This window comes from Polypterus senegalus, chromosome 2 (assembly GCF_016835505.1).
Source record: "Polypterus senegalus isolate Bchr_013 chromosome 2, ASM1683550v1, whole genome shotgun sequence".
Taxonomy (NCBI): domain Eukaryota; kingdom Metazoa; phylum Chordata; class Cladistia; order Polypteriformes; family Polypteridae; genus Polypterus; species Polypterus senegalus.
Window position 1 is genome coordinate 116,740,355 of NC_053155.1, and position 17,438 is coordinate 116,757,792.

Sequence of the window (17,438 nt, forward strand, 5' to 3'; positions counted from 1 at the left end):
TTGAGAGTGACTGCTTATTATTAGACAAAAACAGTGAAGCTTGGTGTTTTTATTTAAAGTTACTCTTCTCCTATTTCTTCTCATGTTTATCCAACCTCACTATCTACATAGGTGGTACAGAGGGGTTATAACAGAGTTGAAATGTCTTCATTAAGTTTTTGAATGGCTCACAAAATTAAGGTATCCCTGAGAATAGCTTGACCATTTCTATGTGATGTTGCCATGATCTCGAGCCATTTTGGACTGTTTGAAATATTTTTCCTTGTCTGCTTTTTTTTCCCTTAATTTCCTTATTTTTTATTTAATTTGTATACTCTTTTGGTTGGCTTTTGACAGTATCTAATATTTGTGTGCACTGGTGGCACAGACATTTCCTTGCAGCAGTGCTATGGTGATGCAGTGTATGTTCTAAGGGTGAGGACTTATTTTGGTTCTCTCATCTGAACTTTACCTGAAAAATACAGGTAAGTGTACAGTGATCACTTTTCTCTCATTAACATCCATCCATTAACTACAGGGTGACAGGAGTCAATCCCAGCCAACACAGGGTGCAAGGCAGGAAACAAAACCCCGGGCAGGGCGCCAGCCTACCACAGGGTGCGCACACACACACACACCAAGCACAATTTAGGATCTCCAGTGCACCTAACCTGTATGTTTTTGGACTGTGGGAGGAAACCAACACAGACATGGGGAGAACATGCAAAAGGACCTGGGAAGCGAACCCAGGAATCCTAACTGCAAGGTGGCAGCACTACCCACTGCGCCACTGTTCCACCCATCTCTCATGAACAGTTTCAGCTTAATGATTTACGCACTTCACATCTTGTGAGAGTGTAAATGATCATCTGACTCTTGCTGCTCTTTTAGTTTCAAGTATGCATTTTTAGCCTAAGAAAGCAATCACAGACAAAACATTCATTCTTGATGAATATGTTCTCACTAGTCGCAGGTGTCCACCTCTGTGCCTGTAGCATACTGTATATAACTACTGTACATCAACTGGTCCAGATCAAATTTCACATTTGGTTAAAAACCCAGAACTAGAGAAACTACCTTATTTTGAAGAGAACTGATTCCCGTTTTACAAAATACAATTTATGTTTTTATGGAAAGTGACCCTGATGGTTCCCTTTTGATAAAAAATGAAGTGAAAAAAAGATTTGGGAAATTTCAAGTCTAAAAAATGTTTCAACTTTTAAACAACGTTTTTTTTTTTCTTTTACTAACAGTTTCTGGTCTGTATTGAATTCATGTTTAGCAGAGAGGAAGTTTTGTGATGTGGTAGAAACCACAACCGTTTAATCTAGAAGCTCTGTGAAGCTCTGAGTGGTTTTACTTGGACGTACTCACTACTTGGCCTGGTCTTCTGCAGCCTTTTCTTTATGTCACACATAGAAACAGTAGGCCTGTATGACCTGAAGCGTAGCTCACCACATTGCACACGATTATTTTGTGTCTGCTTAAATGCTTATTAGGTATTGCTAGTTTATGTGGAGGGAATCCTAAATAATAAAAAAAAAATTAAAATTTAAAAAAATATATATTTTAAATTATATAATTAGTTTCATTATCTTAAGCATACACTCTGGTCAACACTTTTACTCAGCAGTTTAGTGGTTATTAATTTTGTGGTAACTTTGCTACTGATATAATGATTCATAAAGTCTGAACCACAGATATGTGCCAGAGAAATGGCAGGGGAGAATGAATTTGCCCTGCCATCTCATCTAGATTCAAATTTGAAGAGTTTTATTCATTACTCACAGTTACACAGGTACATCATGCAGCAAAATGAAAAGGCTAGCCTTCTTCAAGACAGTGCAAAACAAAAGCAAACATAAAATAGAAGTAGAATAACATTAACATGAAGAGTTAAAAACTGAAACAGTAAAAAGTATAAAGTGGCTGTGCAGTAAGTTACAGTGAGTGTGTCATGAGTTTTAGGTTCGAATTTTTCTTGGCGTGTCAGAGTTCAGGATCCTGATGGCCTGAGGGTAAAAGCTCCTCGTGTGCCTTTTAGGTTTTGCCATTAGGCTGTGCAGCCACTGGCCTGAGTTGAGCAGGCTAAACAGTCTGTTGCTGGGGTGGGTAGAGTCCATGATTATAACACATAACACCCTCCATGGTTGACAAGCAAATCGCTCAATCTAAGATAATAAAAAGCTATAACAAAATTTTGAAAATGTTACTGGTATACACCTTCCAGCTTTACATACACAAAGCAGACACGACTGCACAGTACAAACTGTGTTCACGGACTTGACCTATGAGACTTTCTTGATTTTCATGAACAGATTTCCACACTCTTTAACAGCAAACCCAGACCCCTCTATGTGATTTAGAGTACTTCCTAATTCTAAATTGACCCCGCGTAGAGCTGTGTGTGTGTGTGCTTCTGGATAGACTGGTGACCCGTCAAAGTTGGATTCCTGTAGAACTGAACTGGATTAAGCAAGTTTGAAAATGTTCTGTTCATTTTTAAGTATGGCCACTGTATTGTACTGAGTGGCTTCAGACAATGTAATTAAAAAAATGCTAGATTACTAGTAAAGTAAAGTACACTTTGCTGTGTTGAAGTGTCAGGTCCTAGAGTACATTTTCATTGCATCTTTTTTCTTTCTGCCTGAATTTTAATTATTTACTAAATATAATTTCAAATATACCAGTGCACTTTCCCTTCTATTGTATCTTCAGATCAGTTTTTCAGGAAAAATAATTGAAAGGTTTATTACAACAGTGCTCACCATTTTGTAACTTCCTCTTCTTTTTTTTCAGACACACCATGCTGCACAAATCACTGGATCTATGCTGGTGCAATCTGCGCAGGCATCTCATTTCTAATTATCCTGCTAAGCTACCCTGTATTTAAATGTATTAAAGGTGAGACTGCTCTTCATTCCTGACAGTTAGCCAAGGCTTGCCACCTAGTGGCAGAAACGATGGGAGATGTTCATGATTGACTTACGCCGTTCCTATAATTCCAAGCTGTAGGAAGGGCAGCATTAAAATCACTTTTAGAATTTTACTCAAGTATGCCTAAAATTAAACAATCAGAACAATACTTTTAAATGATTTGTGTTTAATGTTAATACTAATGAAATGTTTAATGTTAATCAATCAAAAATAATTCAATTACAGGGGGTCCTCGGGTTACGACACAGTTCCGTTCCTACAACAGTGATGTAACCTGAATTTTGGTGTAAGTCGAAACACATCCCACCTTAAGTCACTTACCTATTCTAACACATTTGCAAAATCATAATCTAGAACATAGAAACACAACTAAGCCACAGAAAAAGGAAAAGGACATTAATATACTGTACTGTACACTCTACTGTAGTAACAGAAAAAATGAGTGTAAAAAAATTCCTTACCTTTATTCCTTCTGATCCCTTTATAATGTCTAATTTCATGTCCATCATGATGGCTTTCCTCTTCTTCAAAGCACTACCATCTAAAGACTCTGACTTTCGTTTAGGAGCCATGATAAGGGCCACAAAGTCGCCAAACAAAGCCACACAAACGGAACACTTCCTCTGCGTGCAACAAAACTACTTTGCCAACTCCCTCACTCATACCCTACTTTACTGTGTATTCGTCTGCTGTGTGCGACCAAACTAGTTCTCCCACATAGTCTGTAAGTACGATGCTAATGGTGTAAGCCAAAACACTCATATCTCCATTTTTTTAAGTTTTTATGGGAGTGAGTGTTGTAAACTCGAAACATCGTATGTCAAGACATTGTAACCAGAGGACTCCCTGTACTTCCATAGCACACTTGGAACTTTATAATACTGTCACCTCAAGTTGCCTGAGCTAGGGCCCGTGCCACCCTGAACTGAAAAAAGTGGGTTTGTTAATAAAATAATAGATAAATAATAAAACAACGTAAAAGAACATATATTGCAGTTTGACAGAGCAATAAAAAGAAGTACTTCATTATCTAATACAAGAGTTTCATTGTGGTGGCTGGGGCTGAGGCCTCACTGCTCTAGGTTCCTAGCCTGCTTATTGGCTTTGTGATGTTGTTCTAATTTTTTTCTGCATGTTTTTTATCTGACAACAACTCCAGTCTGTTCCCATATCTGAAAGATATGCATATTTGGATGTCTCCAGAATTCCTCAAGATGAGTAAAGGTGAATGTCTGACTTGGTGGGCCTGCATTAGATTAGTGTGACATTTCCGTGGGTTTGTGTCTCACACCCAGTGTTGACTGTACTCTGATTCTGTCCTGTAATAAGACAATTTACAAAATGAATGGATGGATTGTTAGTTACATAAAACTGTGGGTTATATAATTATAAATAAATGAATCAATAAAGTGGGAGAAATAAGATTGCATATTGCATGAATGAAACCAAGGGAATCAGAAAGGAGCAAATACTTTTTCTCAACACTGTACAATTACAGATGGCACATGTGCTAGCATCAGTTTTGTAAATATAGATTTTAAGTATCCCTAAGCCTACCAGTACTCGCTGTATTTTTGAAATTCAGATGTTTAGTTTTGTGTATTTTATATTATAATGTTGTTCTAGCAATGCCATTTTGTGGATTGTTTGGTCGCCATCACCTTGTGTCTAACTTTGCATGGTGTTTATATGCCCAATATCAGTCATGCGATGCAGATATGATGTCATATGCTATGTCATCACATTCCTCATATGTTCTTATATAATATGCTACCGTGGCTGTCCATTTGTCTGTCCAGGATTTTAAATCACCTGTAGCTCACAAACTGTTTGAACTATTGACCTGAAATTTGGTACAAATGTACTACGTGATGTATGCTATCTACTTTCAGAGTGATGATTGACCTCCAAGGTTATTCCTCTTTTTATTTTTATTTTATTTTATTGTAGAATCAACTCTCGGCTTTGGCCAGCAGGGTGGACGTGCGGCGCATGCGTACGAGTGCCATTCTCATTCCTTACCACCTTCGCTATCACTTCCCCAACTTCTTCATAGCTTAAATCATTCTTAAGTGCCAGCTGTATTATCGTGGTATTTCTCTCTACTTGCCCTTTACCTGTTTCCTCAAGGGTAAGTGTTCTCGTCAAGTTCGTTATCAGGTTGGTCTACTGTTGCACTTTAAGATGAACACACACATACATAGCTATACGCATACACACAGACCGTAATCATAACAGTGCCCCATGAATGACACACACACACACTGATTAACCTCTAGCACTTTAAACCACACAAGTGCGTTAGGAATAACACAGCCTGTGCCTCTCCCAGCACTTCAAGAGACTTACTTATTATCGGCACAAACAACATATGATGTTTTAGTGATATCTCAGACCTAAATATTACTTTTGGTCTACAAGAATACATTTAAACATACAAAGACTCTGTACTCTTGACTATATACCTTCTTTTTGTACTGTCCCTTCTATTGAGTGGAGCCCTCACTCTCAGCCTTATAAACCTTGCAGCACAGATATAATGGCAAAACATCTGGCTACACTAGGTGCTCAAAGAAATCTAACTTATTACTTCAGTCACTCTAGACATTAAGACAAAGCATAGAAAGTTAAAAACAGCATAGTATTTATTACAATAATAATACCACTGGAACAAAGAATAATAGAAAGTAGGTACTGCTAGGAAAGTCTGAATATATATAGTCTTTAGAAAAAGCTTATAAAAAAGTTACAGATGACAAGGATGAATGTCCCAGGGAGGCGTTTGATTTAGCAATCGATGTTCATGATGCCTTTTTGATGAACAGTGCCATCTTCGTCCGTTCCTCTTCTTCTCCTTCTGTATTTCCTTCTTCTCCTTCTTTTTGCTTCTCTTCTGTCTCTAACCAAGGCATATTTATTATGAAATGTCATGCCTTGGTTTCACAACACATGCACCTGATTGGCTGGCTGTCAAAATGGTTGATGAATTAATTCCCCAGGTAATAAAGTTCTTTGATATTGCCTCAGTTTTCCATTCCCATGCTGTAAATCCAATTGTTGTCTCAGATGTCCATCCATAAAGTAATCAATAGCCTGAGCTATCAGCTTAGTCTCCTTTCCCAGGCTGTAATAACAAATTCGCACAAAGCTGTGAACAACTGTTATAAAAGTAAAGGTGTAAGGGAAGAGAACCTGCTTTGATTTGTCTTAGATCATCTGTTGTCTTGTCTCTAACAAAATATAATTGAAACCAAAATGTACAGATTTTATACACCATAACACCAGCTTAAGTGAAAAATTAAGAAAAACATACTAAGTAATTGCAACACAAAAACTGACTTAATCAGTTTTAACACGAAAAGATACTGAAGAGAAGAAGTGGGCCACTAGGGTGGAGAAAAGAAGAGCTGGTGAGGAAGCAGCAAGCACATCAACCTCTGAGCGAATGAATCCTAAATGTACAGAGAAAGATGATGAAAACTACAAGTCAAGTGTAAACTGGTATAAGATAGTTAATGCAGCAACATCTCTTCAAAAATATCGTTTTTCTTCAAGCCTGTTTGAGATGATTATTTCAATTTTCAAAAATGTGTATATACTAGGGGGCTTTGTCCCCTGCTCAATTTACTCGCCAATCCCCCCAAACCTGGCCTGTGCTATGCGCCAGTCACTTCACATCTCTGCTACAAGCGTTGTGAAATGGGGGGCTGAATGCACCCCAAGGAGACGCAGTCGCTCCTCCGAAACCCCCTCTTAAACAGTGATAAAATGGGAAACAAATACAGTTTTTTTTTACCTCCTCTTTGTTCAATCAGCTGCTAGCTTGCTATTGCTGTCGTGCCGTGTGATCTGCATCTTGTGCAGCGCTTCGAACATTTAAAAGCCTGTAGAGCAGCTGTCCTTTTGTCTCACTGCCTTATCTCTCTTCTCCCTCAGACATCCTCTGCTCCTATTGGGGGTCCCACTCCCAAGGCGCGCCCCAATGAAGAGGAAGATTTTCTATCATTTTAATTGAGAGACAGAACTGTCCCCTCCGACTACACAGAGCTCGATTCACTCCTGAAAGAGACTTATGTTTGTTTAAGTGTTTGAATAATGTTGCCATCTCTAAACTCTCCTGTGTATCTGTACAACTCTGTGACCCAAGTATGTGGATTTTACTTTCACCAAACAACAAATCTTTTAATTCTCACAGTTATGCCTCTTCATTGGGAAGAAACACTACTTTTCCTTGATGGCAACATGAATTAGATGATCTACAAGTCTCCAACTTAAAATTTAAATCCGAAAAATATATTCGATCTCTTTTCTGTTCCGTTATTTCACCAAGTAATAATTTCTGTTTGTTTGTGCTAATGTGATCTTTACTATCATTTTTCTGAGACTTTCGAATTTTCCTATTTCCATTATCTCTAACCTGCTCTGCATGTGTATCACGCCAACATTTTTGAATTCTTTACGACGCTCTAATTTGTCATCTACTCTTTGTCTTTTTCCGGTCCCGGGAGTGGTTAAATCTCTTGGTACAAAGTCTCATCTCACGGGACGTGAAAGTGTCTCTCTGAGAAGTCACGCCTCATCTCTCTGAACAGGTCTTGTCTCATTCCAAGATTTTTTTATATAATAGAGAGATGTCTCTGAGCAACACTCACACATTAAGTTAAATCCTCAGGTGCACTGGTACTCCAAGCCTCTTGTATCCTACTGCAAAAGTCCTCCAGTGATTTGCAATCGCCAATAGCTTTTTATGGGCATTGTGACAATGTGGCCTGGGTGTACCCATAATGTCTTGACGAGTTTGTTGGTGGACAACTACTGGCTAATAGCAGGTGTCCCTTTTGTGCCTGTTTAGTGATACATGTAAATAACTTTCAAACAGTGGACGAAGAACAATGCTGTATAAAGTACATCAGCCAACTTCAAGTGCAGAAGAACACAAGATTTTAGTATAGCTACAATATATCAAACATGTGCCATTTTTGCAAATCGTTGAGTGACAACAGACTTTCACCATAGCTTTGCTGCACTGTGATGGCTCTGTGCAGAGTGTTGTATTACATTACTGTAAGGGGTGCGAGGTCTGGAAATCTCAAATTTCTTTATGTTGGGGCAAACAGTTTATATCAGCCTTGTGTGGATGCTAGGCAGGTCATCTTCACTGCAGATTTTATGGTTTTATTTTTTATATATTTTTTCTTTTTTTAATTGTTTCTATATTATTATATTTTTATTTGTTATATATATATTTTTTACATTTTTTCATTGCCGCACCCTTCTTAAGGTTCTGCATCATATGCCTTTTTATTAGTTTAACTTAAAATTTTAAAACATAAATCATCCTATGAAATACCTTGGAAGGGTATTTCTAGTTCATTACATTTCTGCTTGTAAACGTATTGCCACATAGACATGATTCATCTATCTTTTTTTTTTCTTTTTCTATTTTTGTTTTAATTTGGAATTCACACTTTTTTTAAAAAGATATTTATTTTTAAATGCAAGGTTAACATAGGCAGTGTTTTTTGACCGGATGTTAATTTATTTTATTCTTTGGGTTTCAGTTTTATTCAAGTTAACGTGATAAAACTCACCACATCTAGCTGTTCATAGGTGCTTTTGTCTTCACAGAAAGAAGAACGAGGTTAGGCATTCAACACAGCAATCTGGATCTGCAAAACAGAAAGAAGCACTAACCACTGCGCCGTCAATGTACTTAACCTGCTTAGATCAGATTCTGGGCCATAGCCACAGCTCATCTTGACAGCACAGGCCGTATAGATGCACAGGATGACATTCCACTCTGGGTCACAGAGTATGCATGAGCATAACGCACTCATTCATCCTGTGCAAAATTGTACCAATAAACTGGAGCAAAACCTACATGGACAGGAGGTGAATATGCAAGCTCTATACAGATAGTGACCTGATTCAAATTGTGGTGTGGTGGAGCAGTAATCAGATTATTCCTTTTCTTCACAAACCTAAATGTTGACAATCATAACTAGGGCTATTTGAGTGTATTGTATATGTAGTCTAATACATTCATGTTTTTGTATTTGTACTTCATTAAACTTACACCATTAGGTACCGTCAGGTACCACTATATCATGTGGCTTTAAAAAACATAACTAGCAGTTATTCTTATTGGTTATAAAAAAATATGTCAACAATTTTAGTGTAGCACGCAATGAAATAAATGACATAGCTAGCAGAGTGTTTTAATGAAAACACACAGCATGGTTATTAAAGAGTGAACAGGTCTTAGCAAAGTGACAGCAAAGTGTCATGATAAAAGGAAAAGCTGTTGATGTACACAACAACAATGCTGACCTGACAAGGTGCTACAGAACTGAGTGACGAGTCCCAGAAGTTCTGGCCGGCCCTGTAATGTCAGTAATACTGGACTGTCTTCCAGTCCAGGGTTGGTCTCTGCCTTACACCCACCTTCACTGGGATAGGCTCTGGCTACCTGTGACCATGTTCAGGAAAAAGAGGCTTCTAAAAAAATGAGTAAACTATGACCGCTTTACTGTATATTTGTATTTTAATGTTTAAGCCAAGATACTTAAAATTCAAACAAAGTAAACTTTAACCAAATCTAGTGATGTTTTCTCAATAGAATTTGACAGCTCCTGAATTGTAGATTCTAATCCTGGGTTTGGATGGAGTTAGCATGTTCTCCCTTTGTGTCTGTGGGTTTTCTGCCTGGTTCTTTAGCTTTCCACCCATTTGTTAGTTTAAATTTTGATTCTGAATCAGACAAGTATGCAGCACTGCCACATAAGGAGTGTATTGAAATAATGTTTTTACCTGTGTATCCTGTCTGTCTTTTGTGTGCTTTTGGTCAATGCCGGGGGCTTCCACTCAGATTCAGGTGGAGGAGCTTTTCACAGTTCAGGATCAGGAGTTGAGAGGCAGTGATTGGCGGCATTGTTTTCATGAGCAGGATTTGGGAGGCTTGACAAAAAAAACTGTTCCGGTTGACAGCCAATAATACAATACAATGCAATTTATTTTTGTATAACCCAAAATCACACAGGAAGTGCTGCAATGGGCTTTAACAAGCCCTGCCTCTTAACAGCCCCCCAGCCTTGACTCTCTAAGAAGAAAAGGAAAAACTCCCAGAAAAAAACAAATAAAATGGAAGAAACTTTGGGAAAGGCAGTTCACAGAGAGACCCCTTTCCAGGTAGGTTGGACGTACAGTGGGTGTCAAAAAGAAGGGGGGCAATTCAATACAATACAAAGAACAAAACAAATCCTCAATACAGTATAAAAAAAAAAAACTTTGCAAGTACGGAGCAGAATTTAACAGTAGATGATGTTGCATAATATAATTTGGATTTGTTTAGAGTCCTGGAGATCTCAGCCATCTAGCTGCCTCCCCTATTTGTCCATTCCACAGCTGAGACAGCACTGGGCCAGCCAATTTGATGAAAGGAGATGACTTCACCTTAGGTAGGCAAAACAATACATTTGAGTACCAAGAAGAGAAACAAAATAGGTGAGGGGTTAGTATCAAATTATAACTATCATGCTACTTATGTTTTAGTGCTAATGACTAACAACAGAGTTGCAGTCTGTACAGTTAATCAGCAGCTCTAGTCAGGATATGCTAAACTGAAGTAGTGAGTCTTCAGCCGGGATTTAAAGGCTGAGACTGAAGGGGCATCTCTTATAGAAGCAGGAAGACCATTCCACAGTTTAGGGGCCCTGTAACTAAAAGCTCGACCTCCCACTGTTATTTTATTAATCCTTGGAATCCTAAGCAGACCGGCATCTTGAGATCTTAATGTGCTCAGGTTTGTAAGTCATGATAAGTTCAGACAAGTAAGCGGACCTCGGCAATTTAAGGCTTTATATGTTAAATGGAGGATTTTGAAATCTGCCCTAAACTTAACTGGGAGCCAGTGTAAGGATTTAAGAACTGGAGTTATATGTTCATACTTTCTTGTTCTTGTAATAATTCTTGCAGCAGCATTTTGGATTAACTGGAGGCTGTATAAGAACAGTTTGAACAGCCAGTGAACACCATTGCAGTAGTCAATCCTACTAGAGATAAATGCATGAATTAATTTCTCAGAATCCTTTTTATTTAGAAAGCTCCTTAATTTCCCAACATTTTTAAGATAATGATTTGGACAGTTTTGTAATATGCACTTTAAATGACATGCTAGAGTCAAAGATAACTCCTAGATTGCGTGCTGATTCATTAAAATTAATTGGGATTCCAACTGAGTTAAATGACGACAAAATATTGCTGTGATCAGCGTCATTCCCTCCAACAATTAACATCTCTGTTTTATCTGTATTTAAAGACAAGTAGTTCTCATTCATCCATTTAATTCACTAACACAACTAATTAAAGACAACATGGAGAAACTTCATTTGATTTAAATGAAAGGTATAACTGGGTGTCATCTGCATACGAGTGAAAATTAACATTATGTTTCCTAATGAGAGATCCCAGTGGAAGCATGTAAAGTGAAAACAGTAAAGGTCCCAGTACTGAACCCTGTGGGACACCATATTGAACTTCTGTGTATAATGATGGAGTACTGTCAGCACATTTCTGTACATATTGGAATCGATTTGATAAATAAGAACTAAACCAAGCGAGCACGGGCCTGTAAGCCCAACATCGTTTTCTAGCCTGTGCAGTAAAATAGAATGGTCAATGGTGTCAAATGCTGCACTTAAGTCCAACAACATAATTACAGTGGAATTTCCTTCATCAGAGGATATCAGAATGTCATTTACAACCCGTGTTAGTGCCGTTTCTGTACTATGACCAGTGCGAAAGCCAGACTGGAATTTCTCAAATAAATTGTAATGCGTAAGGTGTGACTGAAGCTGACTGGCGACTACTTTTCTAGTATTTTAGAGAGAAATGGTAAATTTGAAATAGGCCTATAGTTATTTAGTATGTGTGGGTCTAGGTCTGACTTTTTAAGTAAAGGTTTAATGACTGACACTTTTAGTGCATCAGGTACTGTGCCATGCAGTAATGAACTATTGATAATGGTTAGAATAGGCTGCAAGAACATCCATTGCACTTTTACTAGTTTTGTTGGCACTGGATCTAGGGAACAAGTAGTGGGCTTCATTTTAGTAATTAAAGTTAAGACTTCCTGCTCAGTTACAGGATTAAAATTATTAAAGTGCTGAATGCAATGTGCGACAGGGTCTGCTAAGCTAGTATTTGGTTTGTACTGTGATGCTGAGATCTGGGATCTTATATTTTTAATTTTCTCATTGAAGAAGTTCATAAAGTCTGTACTGCTAATATCTGTTGGTATTTTGCACTGTTGATCTGAATTCCCATTTGTTAATTTAGCCACTTCTAAAAAGTACCTAGGATTTTTATTATTGCTATCTATTAATGTAGAATAGTATTCTAAGCGAGCTTTAAAGAGGGCCTTTTTATATTTATTAACACTCTCTGTCCATGCAATTTGTAAGAGAAGTAGCTTTGTTGTTCTCCTTCTGCGCTCCAGTTTTCGACACTCTAATTTAAGAGCTCGAGTATTTTCATTAAACCAGGGAGAGTTTCAATGTGCTTTGATCACTTTTGTTTTTAGGGGAGCCACTCTGTCCAGAGCATCTCTCAAGGTCATATTATAATGTGATATTAGCTGATCTAAATTGTTTTCCACGTTTACATTTGATGTTAACTGATCTAAATGGTTTTCCACAATTGCACTCGACTTACTCAAGGTATCTATAAATTTTGAAACACAATTACAACCTAGATGTCGCACTGTCTTTGTTTTAATCTGTGAGTGTGTTTGCAAGGACAGGACTAAATCAAATGTAAAAAATAGTGATTGGGAATAACTTCATTTAATGGAGTACTATTTAAATTTTTAATTTCAGGACTAAATCAAATGTAAAAAATAGTGATTGGGAATAACTTCATTTAATGGAGTACTATTTAAATTTTTAATTTCAGCTTCGTAAGTTATAATTAAATCTAATGTGTGGTTATGATTATGAGTTGGACCTTTGACAATCTGTCAAAATCCTACTGAATTTAACAAATAAGTAAAACATTTGCTAAAAGTGTCAGTTTCCACATCAATGTGTACATTAAAATCCCCCATCAGAACTATGTGATCATAATTTATAGCCAAATCAGATAAAAGGTTGCTAAAATCAGTCATAAACAATGAATATGGCCCTGGTGGTCTGTAGACTAGCACTATAATTTTGTTGGAATCTGTTTTAATATTTAAAATGAATGTCTCAAAGGATGCAAAGTCGCCTAAATTTTTAGACGTGATTTGCATTTTTTTACAATGAATTATTCCAGGGCCTCCCCCTCGACCAGAATCTCTAGACTTATGAAGGAACGAGTATCCATCTGGTGACGCCTCTGCTAGGGGAACAGTGTCATATTTACTAAGCCAGGTTTCAGTAAGAAGACACAGATCAGATTTTGTACTTAATATCATTTACCAAAACAGCTTTAGTGCCAAGAGAGCGAATGTTCAATAAGCAGCATTTAAAACTCCATGCTTCTTTCTGAACTGCTGATATATTTTTTGTTTTAATTTGAAGTAAATTTCTTACAGGTACCCCTGGTGGAGGGTCTGTTTTTTTATCTTTTGGTCTAATTATACACCTTATTTTTTGGTTATCAAGTAATTTAAGGTTTGCATCAAGACTAAATTTACTTGATGCCCCACAACAGGGATTATGGGTAACAGCTTCAGGAAAATAACAGGTGGGATAAAGAACAGCCTGTGATTTAAGGTCACATGTCTGCGGCCTGGATGGTGCTCTAATCAGTCAGCCAGGCAGTTTTGGTGCAATATTTTGGGATAATACATAAGATTCCCTCCAGTAAGGATGAAGACCATGTCTTTTGAAAAATCCAGGCCTTTCCCAATACCTCAGATTGCTGTAAAATGAAGGGTTGGAGCACCAAAATTAAAACCGACAATAAAAAAGTGATTGAGAAGAATAGTTGCTTTGTGTTACCAGGGAAATAGGTCAGACACTATTAACCCCTAGGGAAAAAAAGGTAGAAACATCTTGCCCAACGCTGGGACAAGGTTAGTGAGGTGGCCACCTGCACGCCCGCAAGACTGTCCATGTGCTTTGACTTGCCAATTTTGGAGGGTGAGATTTGTGACTTTTTATACTTTTGGGATAGCGTCGTCATCCATCTTCCCTTGATCCTTCCCAATTTGATTGCTCTCTTCACATATTTCTCCTTCCTTCATGGACAATAACCCTTTGGACTGGATTTGTGTGGATATATATCTGTCTCTAGTGGTTTGTTTATATTTGTGTATATATACGTGCCTCACCTGAACAGGGGCATCTTTTGTTTCTTTAAGTCACATTGAGAGTTTTGTGTATATTGATGTATATATACACTACTAGACATTAAGCCCGTTACAATAACAGGGGCTAGAACAGCAGTGCATAACCTTTAATAGGAGCAGTCTATATTAAATGACAAGGGACCTTGTATGTGGCTGTAATATGCGTCATGGTATTGTGTGCCTTTAAATTTCTCTCGCAGCAATTCCGATTTCTATTTCCGTAAAATGCCTGTAATTTTCTCTGACAGTAATATGGTGGAACCTCGGTTCACAACCATAATTCATTCCAAAACTCTGGTTGTAACCAGATTTGGTTGTGAACTGAAGTAATTCCCCCCATAGGATTGTATGTAAATACAATTACTCCATTCCAGACCATATGAACTATATGTAAATATATTTTTTTAAAGTTTTTAAGCACAAATATAGTTCATCATACCATAGAATGCACAGCGTAATATTAAACTAAATGTAAAAACATTGAATAACACTGAGAAAACCTTGAACAACAGAGAAAACTAACTGCAAGAGTTCGCACTATAGCGCTACGAAAAAACACTTTTTTAATGAGTTTTAAGCACAAGGAAAAAATCCATAATTTAGTAAACAAACAAGAAAAGTAAAATTGCAACAATGCACGCGCATGCCTGTGTGTGTGTGTCCCTCTCGCACGCCTTTGTGTGTGTCTCTATTTCGCGCATCTGTGTGAGTGTGTCTCTCGCGCGCCTGTGTGTGTGTGTCTCTCTCTCGCGCATCTGTATGTGTGTCTCTCTCTCTTTCTCGAGTGCCTGTGTGTGTGTGTGTGTGTGTGTGTGTTTCTCTCTTGAGTGCCTGTGTGTCTCTCTCTCGCACGCCTTTGTGTGTGTGTGTGTCTGTGTATGTCTCGCGCACATGTGTGTGTGTGTGTCTCTCTCTCTCTCTCTGCACATGGAATGCACAGGGAGAGACAGAACACGTGCGGCCTTGCGCATGCGCACTTCACTAGAAGACACACACACATGGACACCTGGACGCACACACGGGTTTTATTGAAGAGGATGTGGGGTTTGTTGGGAATGGCCATCCTTTTTAACTGAAAGTTGGAATTTGGTGTGTTTTAAGGGAGTGTCTATGTATATGGGATGGGCATTTGCTCGAGAGACAGTTAAAGGGGACTTTATTTTGTTGGTGCTGTTGTAATAAGTAAAAGTGTGTAACTGTTTAGTTAAAATATATGTATATATGTCATTTTTTCTCTTGCATTGTTCCATAACTGGTTCCTTTTGTTTTTTGTCTTTGTTTGATAATAAGCTTTGAGAGGAGAAGTGGCAGAACAGCCATGTCCAATGTGCTAATAAGAGCTCAGCAAGTTCATCATTAACGTAGCATTGCCCTCTTTGAGCTTAGGGTAATCGTTACAAGTAGAAGCAATTGTGTTTGTGTACATAAGGTATGCCTTTGCAACTTTACTGTCATCCCACCCCGTCTAACTGTGAACTGGTTAAGTAGGTTAGAAAATGTGCGGGCAGTTGAAGTTTCTTACTTTCTCAAAGGTGTGCTCACAAGGAAATGCAGAGCAGATTAGCACCAAGATTACAGGAGCTGATCTTGTTTGTACATAATACTGGCTGGGGCAGGAAGTGAGAGGCAGGCAGGCCCACCACAGACCTCCAACTCATTCAAGTGACACAAAGCTGTCTACTGCAATTTAAATCCATTTTATTCTTTATCTTTTGCAGGCATTCAATTGAAGTCTGAACCTCCGAACATTAGTATATTTAATAATTTTGTATATGAGAACTATCAACACAATGCAGCCAATGAAAGCAAAAGAGGCATCTCTGGGAATGAATGTATATATGAAAACTAAGAACTTAGCTTGACTAACATGTGAAGCGACCACAACGCACCGGCTGTCTATCGAAAGAGAGCAACACCATTACTACAATATAAGTTTGTTTTTATCCAACTGAAACTTTTTTTTAGCTCCTTCCTGATGTTTATCTACACCTAACAGTCAGAAGTGTGAAGCCCTCTATGATGCACAACAGACTGAATGCTGGACCCTCAGCATGGAGCCACTAGGCTAGGTTTTTCACTGCAGCCTGTCACCATTGTCGTGCTCCATGACATTAAAAGGTGAAGTGGACATTGCAAAGTAGCTGAATGTCCTTTAATTCAAAATCTGTGACTCCGTTGTCATGGGATCACACCAAGCAGTAGGCTGTTAGAACATTTCTGGCAGTCTGGCACTTCATTTGATGTCAAATAAACAAGTAAAGCTGCTTTTAACCATGTGAAGTATTACAGTTCAGTGAAAAAGGGAGTGCACGATGGGAGTTGAAGGATGCTCTGCCTGCTCTCCATGGCTAGCATGTATGCTGGATACAGTTTAATGGTACATATACCATTCTCAAGACAGGCTGAAGTAAAAAGCACACAACTTCAGTGATCCTGCTTGGATTGAATTTAAAAGTCCTTCTGCAATTAACATTGGTGTGGCAATTTCTTAATAAGGTGAATAAAGCCATGTGTTAAGAGTGTTACTGAACATACATATGGCTTGACAAACTGGCTTAGCATGTTCATCCATTTCCAAGAATCTGATTACCGTATTTACGGGTGTACCACGCGCACATTTTTTCCCGAAAATTAGCATTAGAAAATCAGGTGCACGTCATACAGAAGGAAATGTAATTCTGTAATGTTTATTTCTTCTGCTTGGGCTTGCTCGCACTCTCTCTCTCGCTCTTGTTTTTGAATCAGTTTGGCGTCGTCATTCAGCATGGATAATAGCAAGCGTTTACGCTCCTTCACGGTGGGAGAGAAACTAAAAGTGATTTTGGAAGCAGAGAAGATATGAAAACGGACAGCAGGTCGCAAGTACGGTGTTCCAGAGTCACGTGTTCGAAATTGGCAACAGAAGAAAGAAAAACTCTCATCATGCAACAAAAACAGAAGGGCATTTTGCACAAAACATGTCCTAAATGCTTCCTATACAATCACAACGTGCGTTATACACGGGGCAAAATGATTTTCGCAGTTTTCCTTGTAAAAATTAGGGTGCACACGAGGGTGTGTGGTACACGAGTTACGGTGTGGTACGGTATTTTTTTTTTTTGTTCAGAGCCTATCGCAGCAACACTGTGTGCAAGACACCAACCAAGAATGAGCAGGACAGCAGACGTCACATGAGACAGTCACTGACACA

At 38.3% G+C, this 17,438-nt stretch overlaps 1 gene segment (V, D, J or C); it reads left to right on the top strand.

Annotated features, from left to right (window-relative positions):
• The window catches only part of LOC120523265, a 41,538-nt gene extending 24,624 nt beyond the window's left edge, over positions 1 to 16,914 (top strand). Inside the window, 2 exon segments of the C gene segment in view lie at positions 2,779 to 2,883; positions 15,967 to 16,914. Of these exon segments, the coding sequence occupies positions 2,779 to 2,883; positions 15,967 to 16,097 (236 nt within the window).
• The last annotated feature ends 524 nt before the right edge of the window (positions 16,915 to 17,438 follow it).